This window comes from Nerophis lumbriciformis, linkage group LG28, assembly GCF_033978685.3.
Source record: "Nerophis lumbriciformis linkage group LG28, RoL_Nlum_v2.1, whole genome shotgun sequence".
In the NCBI taxonomy this organism is placed as follows: Eukaryota; Metazoa; Chordata; class Actinopteri; order Syngnathiformes; family Syngnathidae; genus Nerophis; species Nerophis lumbriciformis.
The window spans coordinates 1,706,911-1,719,186 of NC_084575.2; the positions used below are offsets into that span (position 1 = coordinate 1,706,911).

Sequence of the window (12,276 nt, forward strand, 5' to 3'; positions counted from 1 at the left end):
TGCGTGCCCTGGCCCAAGCAGCATTACGCTCATGCAATACATCTGACAGGTCCGATGTAAACCACTGATTGTCACGTCCTTTAACCCTACATTTTCTAAAAGGGGCATGTTTGTTCACTATACTCAAGCAGTTTTCGTGAAAATCTTTCCAAGCCAGTTCAACATTATCAAAAAGAGCAATTCTATCCCAATTAAAAAGATGCAAGTCATGTAAAAAAGCTTGCGTCTCAAATAATTTCATATTATGTTTTTCAAGAAGACGAGGCTTGCTTTTAGGAATCCTTGTGTCTCGCACTACTGCAATCACACAATGATCACTCACATCATTAGGGAAAACACCAGATGCAACACATTTAAAGGGCATATTTGTTGGAATTAAGTCAATGAGTGTAGCTTTTTGAGGGCATTTAGGATTAGGTCTTGTAGCTGAGTTAATTAATTGTGTTAAATTTAGAGATTCTCACTGTGTTTTCAAGGAGTCAGACACAGATGTGAGCCAGTCCCAGTTTAAATCACTATTTCATTGTATTTCAGTTGAGACAGAAGCATTACAAGAGTAGATAGGGAATTAGTAGGGGCAGATGGAGGCCTATAACACCCCACTACCATAATGTGGTGATTTCTAGCTAATTCGATTTCAAGTGCTAACAGTTCAAGTTCTTTACTTACTGTTTCAGAGAGCACTAATTTAACATCAAACCTCTGCTTAATATTTATGGCCACTCCACCACCTTTTCTTTGTCGGTCAGTACGATAGACATTATAGCCATGAATGTAAATATCTTTATCAAGCACAGATTGTTTAAGCCAAGTTTCAGATAAGACTACAATATCAGCATTTGTTGAGTTTATCCAGATCTTTATCATATCCAGTTTAGGGAGTAAACTCCGAACATTGATGTGAATAATCCCAAAACCAGATCTAGTTTTAAAATCTGCAGGTATAAAACATTGTGTAGGTGTATCAGGGCCTGGATTAGTCTCAACATTTCCTGAGAGCAATAACAATAATATAACTAAACATTTGCGCTTAAAGTTACCATCTTTTGAGTCGGTCTTTAATCTGTGAAAGTAAGTGCTCACAATAGGGGAGGATGCAGTAATGTTGACGTGATCTCTCAAAACAAGGAAACAATATGAATGAATGGACTCTACCATAGTATGCAGCCATTTTGTTTTGTCCAAAGTCACAGAAATCTTCAACTGAGATAAGGCCGGGGTTATTTTGTAGCTGCCACTATGATGAAATGTCAAATTATCAAAGTTGTCATCCTGAAGTAGCATAGCCCGTGAGTGGGGTGACCAGACCCATTTGGGGCACCAGTTAAACCACACAAAAGTATAAAACACAATATAATAATTTGTGACATAGTGAGAAGAGAAGTTCCACTTGTTTTACCACTTTTGAAGATGTTAGCAGACTGGGCTAAAGACTAGCAACCAAGGCCAACGGGTGGAAGACCGTAGACGAAGCCAATGGCTGGAGGCAAACAGCAGGTCGATGGAAGGCTAGTAGGCAGGTCGACGGTGGAAGGCTAGCAGGCAGGTCGACGGTGGAAGGCTAGCAGGCAGGCCGATGGTGGAAGGCTGATAGACAGGCCGATGGTGGAAGGCTAGCAGGCAGGTCGATGATGGAAGGCTAGCAGGCAGGTCGATGGTGGAAGGCTAGGAGGCAGGTCGATGGTGGAAGGCTGGTAGGCAGGTTTATGGTGGAAGGCTAGCAGGCAGGTCAATGGTGGAAGGCTAGCAGGCAGGTCGATGGTGGAAGGCTAGTGGCCCGGTTGGTAGAGTGGCCGTGCCTGAGGGTTCCTGGTTCAATCCCCACCTTCTACCAACCTAGTCACGTCTGTTGTGTCCTTGAGCAGGACACTTCACCCTTGCTCCTGATGAGTCGTGGTAAGCGCCTTGCATGGCAGATCCCGCCATCAGTGTGTGAATGAGTGAATGAGACGGGATGAGTTGGCTAAGTACAAAAATGAGTCGGAATTTTTGAATGAAAGAAACTGCTGTTCTAAATGTGTCCTCTAGATGTCGCAATAGCAATTCTTTGTAGATGATGCTACATATGTAAAACACAAAAAAAACACATGATGTTAGCGCACCAGTCGGGGAAAATGAGCAAACTACATCAATGTCATCCTGTAATTTGATTTTGATATTATCTATTTATCTTGATAGATTGAAAATGAACACCAATGAGTTGACTGATGAATATTATCACATAATTGATTCTGAAAGTGTAAAAAAGGACAACTAAAGATAGGATACTATTGTATGTAAAAAAAACATTATGTTTTGTACATTTTCAGAATGTGTTTGTTTTATTTTTAAACAAAGAAAACAATCTGCAGTTGTCTTAATTTTTACGTTATCTTGCCGTAATTTTACCAGTCCGGCCAACTTGGAGTAGATCTTTCTCCATGTGACCCCCCATCTAAAAATAGTTTAAACAGGCCTGGCCGAGTTCTTTCTGCGAAAAGCAGACACGAGAAAAAAAATCTAATTATGAAACGAAATAGATCCCTAAATATTTGTTGAGTAATATCAAGGATTATCCGTCGGTGGCATTCCTAGACATGTGGAACTATCTTGAGACCCAGACGTCATTCTGCACCACAAATTATGGTTAAGTTTAGAGATAAAGTTTAGGTGTCATAGACCGTATACAGAATAAAATATTTATACAATTTTTATCCCACTGCGCCACGCCAAGGGACGGCGTGGCGCAGTGGGAGAGTGGCCGTGCGCAACCCGAGGGTCCCTGGTTCAATCCCCACCTAGTACCAACCTCGTCATGTCCGTTGTGTCCTGAGCAAGACACTTCACCCTTGCTCCTGATGGGTGCTGGTTAGCGCCTTGCATGGCAGCTCCCTCCATCAGTGTGTGAATGTGTGTGTGAATGGGTAAATGTGGAAGTAATGTCAAAGCGCTTTGAGTACCTTGAAGGTAGAAAAGCGCTATACAAGTACAACCCATTTATCATTTATCATTTATTTATCAGTGAGTGTAAAGTTAAGAATGCCTCAATCAATGCTCCCTTGTACTTGTAAAAAAAAACTGTCTCCTCATCAAATTTCCAAGTCTGTTTTTGTACTCACTTTTGAATTAATTTTAGTGGCTGGGACAAAAGGAAGTATTTCCCGTGTTTTTATTGGTTGTTTTGATACACACTTTTAACACAACACACAAAATAACACATATATTGTCATTGTGTTAACAGTGTCAGTCCCAAACTATTTCTATTCTCTCTTTATCTTATTTACTTATTTACCCAACAGACGTTCAACAGCCCCTTCACATTAAAGAGGAAGAAGATGATCCACAGCCCACCTACATTAAAGAGGAAGAGGAGGATTCACAGCCCACCCACATGAAAGAGGAAGAAGAGGATCCACACATGAAAGAGGAAGAGGAGGGAGAGTGTGTTGAAAGGCAGGAGGAGGATGATGTCAGCAAGTTTCCACTGACTGTTGTCTCTGTGAAGACTGAAGAGCATGAAGACAAAGCACCTGAGTCCTCACAGCTTCATCACAGTCCAAGTAAGCACATATCATTTTATTCTCAGGGCATTCAATCCATCACAAATGGACTGTTCACTTTGTCTTAGAAGACTCATCCAAGTAGGCTTCATCACTTCATGCTCATACACTTCAAGTCTTAAATCTAATCATTGGAATTTAGAGGGGAACTGCACTTTTTTGGGGAATTGTTCTATAGTTCACAATCATTATAAAAAAAATGATGGTGGATATATATATATATAAAAAAAAACAACCACATTCTAAGTAGGGCTGGGCGATATGGACTTTTATTAATATCTCTGTTTTTAGTCCATGTCACGATACACCATATATATGTGGATATGTTTAGTACATGTCACGATACACCATATATATGTGGATATGTTTAGGCCATGTCACGATACACCATATATATGTGGATATGTTTAGGCCATGTCACGATACACCATATATATGTGGATATGTTTAGGCCATGTCACGATACACCATATATATGTGGATATTTTGCCTTAGCCTTGAATGAACACTTGATGCATATAATCACAGCAGTATGATGATACTATGTGTCTACTTTAAAACATTCTTCTTCATTCTACATTAATATATGCTACTTTTAAACTTTCATGTAGAGAGGGAAATCACAACTAAGTCAATTTAGCAAAATTGTATTTATTAAACAGTTATTAAGCAGTGGCACAAACATTCATGTCATTTCAAAACAGAAAGTGCAAGATTGTCAGAGACATTTTAAAAGAAGCTATTAGTGCAGTTTTGTGCATGATGTCAATAAGATGACATATCAAAACAACACTAAATTAAAGTGCACTTTTTGTACAGAACGCCACTACAATAGTTTAAAACAAATAAAATGCACTTTTGTGCATGATGTCACACAAGATATTTCAATAAGTGTCAAATAAAAATGATCTGCATAATAGGAAATCAAATAGTGTATGTCCTTCACTATGTGGTAGGTTCCTGCGGACGTTATCTCCTTCTGTTGTTGGCTATTTGTTTCATACGGTGTTGATGTGGAAATGGTTGCTTGGGCATTTTGTGGGTGTGGCACTGAACGGAGATATTGACATGCAGAGTTTCAAGCACTCCTCATTCTCTAGCGGGTGACTTTTCAAATGATGCTTCATTAGCAGTGCTGCTACTTTTTTTAGCAACGCTTTTGCCGCATACTTGTTCACCATCTACCCGCTTGAAGCCAAACCACCGCCAGACGATGGACCCCCTGCTGTTTGTCTTGGAAATGAATTCTTCCTTCATTTGTTAACAGATTGGCACCTTCTGTCTCTCGTATTACCACTAGCACCACAGCTAACGTTACCATGCCGCTACCTGTCTGCTCCGTGAGAGCGTATGACGTTGCACACGTGACAGTATGTGACGTATGTAAGAAGGTGCGCTTGTTTTACGTCTCTGTGAGAAGGAGAGACAAGAAAGAGTGAGAAGAGCCTGTAGTGTAATGCCTGCAGCTAAAAGCAACTGTGTGAGAACGTATACTCCAATATCACCATATAGTCATTTTCTATATCGCACAGAGACAAACCCACGATATATCCAGTATATTCCATACATCACCCAGCCCTAATTCTAACTCTTAAATGTAAATAAAAGTCCACTTGCAATGGAGCCAATGGGAGGTCCTCTATAACCATCCAAAATACACCAACAATACTCCATTTGCATTTTGTGGCTTGAATGTCCACCAAGTGTTAGTTGACTTGAGTTTATTTGAACGTGCAAGCATACAACATGATACATCACACATGCATGCATACAACATGATACATCACACATGTATGCATACAACATGATACATCACACATGCATGCATACAACTTGATACATCACACATGCATGCATACAACATGATACATCACACATGCATACACCATGATACATCACACATGCATGCATACAACATGATACATCACACATGCATGCATACAGCATGATACATCACACATGCATACATACAACATGATACATCACACATGCAAGCATACAACATGATACATCACACATGCATGCATACAACATGATACATCACACATGCATGCATACAACATGATACATCACACATGCATGCATACAACATGATACATCACACATGCATACATACAACATGATTCATCACACATGCATACATACAACATGATACATCACACATGCAAGCATACAACATGATACATCACACATGCATGCATACAATATGATACATCACACATGCATGCATACAACATAATACATCACACATGCAAGCATACAGCATGATACATCACACATGCATGCATACAGCATGATACGTCACACATGCATGCATGCATACAACATGATACATCACACATGCATACATACAACATGATACATCACACATGCAAGCATACAATATGATACATCACACATGCATGCATACAACATGATACATCACACATGCATACATACAACATGATACATCACACATGCAAGCATACAACATGATACATCACACATGCATGCATACAACATGATACATCACACATCCCTGCATACAGCATGATACATCACAAATGCATGCATACAACATGATACATTACACATGCATGCATACAACATCATGCATCACACATGCATGCATACAACATGATACATCACACATGCATGCATACAACATGATGCATCACACATGCAAGTATACAACATGATACATCACACATGCATGCATACAACATGATACATCACACATGCATGCATACAACATGATACTTCACACATGCATGCATACAACATGATACATCACACATGCATGCATACAACATGATGCATCACACATGCATGCATACAACATGATACTTCACACATGCATGTATACAACATGATACATCACAATTTCCAGTTTGTCTTTTCAACATGTTGGAAAAGGAGTAGGAAGAAGCAGAGCTTATTTAATCCTACCACTTTTCTTTTACATAACAGTTGCTAACACTTTTGTTCACTTCCTGTTCTCAATGTATTCACAATATACTCCATAAGTAATCACAATAAAAATAAATAAATAATAAGAGTGAAGTAAGTTATATTTCATATGGTGAGATGAGTAAGAGGATGTAGAAAATGAATGATGGATGAAATGAATTGAGAATGTTTATCTTCTTCTTTGTACTTTGTAAACACTTTAAGTGTGAAGAGTTTCTTGAAGTGGATCATATTAGTACATTGTTTGATTGCTTTGCTTCATCCTTTCCATCATTTAATTCCACATACTGATATACTGAAGGTCTTAAGTGTTGTACGTGCATACAAATGTTTTAAATGACATGTTTCTCTAAGATTATATTTCTCCTCTTTTGTTGAGAATTGTTGTACACTCTTGGCTAGCAGGTTATAGTTTGCTTTGTGTATCATTTTATCTGTTTGCTAATTCACTATGTGGTGGAATTTCAGTATTTTTGATTCAATAAATAAAGTGTTTGTATGTTGTCTATATCCAACATGATGTATTATTATAACTGATCTTTTTTGTAACACAGTTAATGAATGAAGTGTACTTTTGTAGTTATTTCCCATATTTCTACACAATAAGTCAGATATGTAACACTAGTGAGCAGTAGAGAATATGAAGTCATTTTTGGTCTAGAACATGTTTTGTTTTATTCATTATTGATGTGTTTCTTGCTATATTTTTTACATTAGATTTCAAGTTCAATTTATCATCAATTATTATACCTAGACATGTGGTTTCATTTACTCTTTCAATTTCTATTCCGTCTATTTGTATTTATGTATGATGCTCTTTTCTGCTGTTACCAAATATTATTATTTTACTTTTAATGAAATTCAAAGATAGTCTGTTTTTGTCAAAGCATCTTTTTAATGTGTTAATTTCTTCTGTTATTATTTGTATTATCTTCTGTGTGTTCTCTCCTGAACAAAACACTGTTGTATCATCCGCAAATAAAACTACCTTTAAGTCCTTTGTAACTTTACAAATGTGGTTTATATAAAGATGAAACAATCTTGGTCCCAGTATTGATCCCTGAGGTACACCACAAGATATATCTAGCTGTGTTGACATATTTTCACCCATCTTCACGTATTGTTTCCTGTTGGTTAAAAAGCTTCTTACCCAGTTCAAGACCAACCCTCTGATGCCATATCGTTCTAGTTTTGTTATTAAAATATCATGATTAATTGTGTCAAATGCTTTAGTTAAGACCATGAATACTGCGGCCGCACATTCTTTACCATCTATTGCATTGCTCATTTCCTCTGTTATTTGGATTAATGCTATCCATGTTGACATATTTGCTGTGAATTCTGGTGTGTAGTTAGTAAACTGGTGTATGTCTCCATTCTTATAAATTGGTACGACTTTTGCAATTTTCATTTTGTCAGGGAATTTGCCGGTTAGAAATGATACATTGCTGATATATGTCAGAGATTCTGAAATGTCTTCTATAACCTTTTTTATGGTTACCATATCTATTCCATGACAGTCGGTTGAGGTCTTGGATTTACAATGTTTTACAATTTTGATTATTTCTTCTTTTTTCACGTTCTTAAGAAACATGGAGTTGGGATTTCTGTCTATGAGCTCACTCAAGTCCTCAACTGATCCATCATCTGCATTTGGAAATCTTTGTTCTGCATTTTTTCCGATATTAACGAAGTAATCATTAAAACTTTCAACTATTTGGTTCATATTGTCATTTTTTGTATTTCCATGTAGAAAGTACTGGGGGTAATCTTTCTTAGCAGCATTTTTAATGATGCTATTTAGGATGCCCCATGTTGCTCTCATGTTGTTTCTGTTCTTCTTTAATAATTGTCTGTAGTATTCCTTCTTACATGTTCCTAGTATACCAATTAGCTTGTTTTTATATTTATTATACTTATTTTCTGCCTCTAAAGATGTCTGTGTTATTAATATTCTATATAATGTCTTTTTTTTGTGACAAGCATTTTTCAGTCCTTTTGTCATCCATGGTTGGTTGTTTTTCTTTTGCTTCTTACTAACTTCTTTCCATGGACAACATAAACATTGATATTATACATGTGGGCCAATATATATATATATATATATATATATATATATATATATATATATATATATATATATTTGATGTGGCAAGCTACTTTTGCAGTGTAGCTTGTAGTGTAGCGTGCTACAATTCTCTGAGGATAGCTTAGCTACATTTAATTGAGAGTAACTTGTAGCTTAGCTTACTACATTGTCCAGGTAGCTTGCCCATCACTGTCTATTTGGCCTAGCTCACATGTCAATAGTTTGAATACTGCAAACTTCAATACAGTAACACCTCATTTGTTCTGCAGACGTCCAGCGGGTGTCAGCGGGGAGTCATGAAGAGGAGTGGCACACCAGTGTGGGACAGAAGGAGCTACAGGCCCCCTCCCACATTAAAGAGGAGCAGCTTCATGATGAAGATGAAGCTCGGTCCTTACAGCTTCATCACAGTCAAAGTGAGGAGAACAGAGGGGCGGAGCTTGTAAGTCAACACATCACAGAAGCTGATGGAGAGCATTGTGAAGAAATCAAGTCAGAACCAGACAGCATCTTTGCTCCACTGTCAGACATGGACCACATGATGTCACACTCTTCTGATCACAGTGACCACATCCAAAGACCTTTGGAGAGTAAAAATGACTCTAAAGGTGATACGAGACATCACACTAACAACAAACACTTTGACTGCTCTGAATGTGGGAAATCATTTAGACTGAAGACTAATTGTACAGTACACATGAGAACACATACTGGAGAGAAACCTTTTACTTGCTCCGTTTGTAAGAAGAGTTTCTCCACAAAGCAAAGCATGACCACACACATGAGAACACACACTGGAGAGAAACCTTTTCCTTGCTCAGCTTGTGCTAAAAGATTCAACAAAAAGAATGACATGATATTACACATGAGAACACACACAGGTGAGAAACCTTTTACTTGCTCTGTTTGTAAGAAGAGTTTCTCCAGAAAGGAATGCATGACCACACACATGAGAACACACACTGGAGAGAAACCTTTTACTTGCGCTGTTTGTAAGAAGAGTTTCTCCAGAAAAGATTTCATGACCACACACATGAGAACACACACTAGAGAGAAACCTTTTACTTGCTCTGTTTGTAAGAAGAGTTTCTCCAGAAAGGAATGCATGACCACACACATGAGAACACACACTGGAGAGAAACCTTTTACTTGCGCTGTTTGTAAGAAGAGTTTCTCCAGAAAAGATTTCATGACCACACACATGAGAACACACACTAGAGAGAAACCTTTTACTTGCTCTGTTTGTAAGAAGACTTTCTCCAGAAAGGGTGACATGACCACACACATGAGAACACACACTGGAGAGAAACCTTTTGCTTGCTCAGCTTTTGCTAAAAGATTCAACACTAAGAAGAAAATTATATTACACATGAGAACACACACTGGAGAGAAACCTTTTGCTTGCTCAGTGTTAGAATAATTATGTACCGTATTTTCCGCACTATAAGGCGCACCGGATTATTAGCCGCACCTTCTATGAATTACATATTTCATAATTTTGTCCACCAATAAGCCGCCCCGGACTAAAAGCCGCGCCTACGCTGCGCTAAAGTGAATGTCAAAAAAACGCTGCGCTAAAGTGAATGTCAAAAAAACAGTCAGATAGTTCAGTCAAACTTTAATAATATATTGAAAACCAGCGTTCTAACAACTCTGTCCCAAAATGTACGCAAATGTGCAATCACAAACATAGTAAAATTCAAAATGGTGTAGAGCAATAGTAACATAATGTTGCTCGAACGTTAATGTCACAACACACAAAATAAACATAGCGCTCACCTTCTGAAGTTATTCTTCATTCGTAAATCCTTCGAATTCTTCGTCTTCGGTGTCCGAATTGAAAAGTTGCGCAAGCGTGGGATCCAAAATGGCCGGTTCCGTCTCGTAGAAGTCATCGGGAGTCAGTGTCGCTGTTGTTCTGTGAATCCTGCCTTCCGGAAAGCTCGGACCACAGTTGTGACCGAAATATCTGCCCAAGCATTTACGATCCACTGGCAAATGTTGGCGTATGTCGTCCGAGGCTGTCTGCCCGTCTTAGTGAAGGTGTGTTCGCCTTCGGAGCTGTGTGAAAAAAGCCACCCGGCCTCTTCGCGTAAACTTCCCTTAACCACTCGCTCATCTTTTCTTCATCCATCCATCCCTTCGAGTTAGCTTTTATGATGACGCCGGCTGGAAAGGTCTCTTTTGGCAAGGTCTTCCTTTTGAATATCACCATGAGTGGAAGTTAGCATGGCAAGCTAGAACCACAGTGAAGGATGACTTCTCATTCCCTGTGGAGCGAATATTCACCGTACGTGCTCCCGTTCCACAGTGCGGTTCAGTTGCTGTGAAATACGGTAGTAATCCGTGTGCGGATGGAGAGATTGCGTCTTTTTATGAACCGGATCGTTTAGTAGGAGCCATTTTGTGGTCTTTACAGATGTAAACAGGAAATGAAACGTACGGTGATATCCGCGCGTTTTTTCTTCTTCTTCCGGGGGCGGGTGAAGCGCTTCCTGTTCTATGGGGGCGGGTGCTTTCCTTGGCGGTTGCTTGCGTAGAAGAAGAAGCGCTTCCTGTTCTACCGGGAAAAAAGATGGCGGCTGTTTACCGAAGTTGCGAGACCGAAACTTTATGAAAATGAATCGTAATAAAGCGCACCGGGTTATTAGGCGCACTGTCAGCTTTTGAGAAAAATTGTGGTTTTTAGGTGCGCCTTATAGTGCGGAAAATACGGTATATATAATCACACTAACTTTAGTATGCTTAAAGTTTGTTGCTTTAGTTATTAGTTATTGTGCTCAAGTTAGACTTTTCTATTTGTGCAAGGACAAAAACTTCTTGTCTGAGGGGTGGCCTCAGCCACAGATGTTATCTTTGTTTTAGCCCGCTAACAGCCAAGGACTTCAAGGACCTCAACGAAGATAAGACGACAACACGCAGACGAAGCAGAGACTTGAAGGACCTCAATGAAGATAAGATGACAACACGCAGACGAAGCGGAGACAAGGCGAAATCACAAGGCCCCCACCACATTCTGTCACGTGTTGTGCGTCCTGGACCTGCTTTGCATAATATATGTGACCACTCCTTTTAGAGGCGGCCTCAGTGATGTTGACTGTGGAACTCTTGAATAAATAGAGGGACGCGGGAGCTGAACCTTAGAGGGTAGGCCGAGACTGTGACTAAGTGTGCAGCTCCATGCGTTCTCCACATGAGCTAAATTGAACTCTGTCTCTGCATGATTCCTTGCTTCTTGTCTGATTAATAGATGTCATCAGTGTTTGAACCTGACACTCACGTTGTGCTTAAAGATTTAACACTAAAAGGGAACTTTTATTACACATGAGAACACACACAGGTGAGAAACATTTTGCTTGCTCCGTTTGTATGAAGAGTTTCTCCAGAAAGCAAAACATGACCACACACATGAGAACACTCACTGGAGAGAAATCGTTTAGTTGCACTGCGTGTGATAAGATGTTCAGGTATAAGTATCAGGTCAGTAAACACAAGTGTGTAACTGCAGGGATTTAAAAACACTTAAAGGCCTACTGAAATGAAATGTTCTTATTTAAACGGGGATAGCAGATCCATTCTATGTGTCATACTTGATCATTTCGCAATATTGCCATATTTTTGCTGAAAGAATTTAGTAGAGAACATCGACGATAAAGTTCGCAACTTTTGGTTGCTGATAAAAAAGCCTTGCCTGTACCG

The 12,276-nt window shown here is 39.1% G+C and overlaps 3 protein-coding genes across 4 annotated transcripts in view; 2 read left to right on the forward strand and 1 right to left on the reverse strand.

Moving 5' to 3' along the window:
- The window catches only part of LOC133570515 (uncharacterized), a 905,074-nt gene that overhangs the window by 693,492 nt on the left and 199,306 nt on the right, over nucleotides 1–12,276 (forward strand). The window lies entirely within an intron of this gene.
- LOC133570532 (uncharacterized) overlaps nucleotides 1–12,276 on the reverse strand; it is a 508,763-nt gene that overhangs the window by 248,779 nt on the left and 247,708 nt on the right. The window lies entirely within an intron of this gene.
- LOC140680142 (uncharacterized) lies at nucleotides 2,577–9,997 on the forward strand. The gene is made up of 3 exons (XM_072916515.1): nucleotides 2,577–2,625; nucleotides 3,279–3,539; nucleotides 8,847–9,997. The coding sequence occupies exons 1-3, from the start codon at nucleotides 2,577–2,579 to the stop codon at nucleotides 9,995–9,997; spliced, it is 1,461 nt and encodes a 486-aa protein (XP_072772616.1).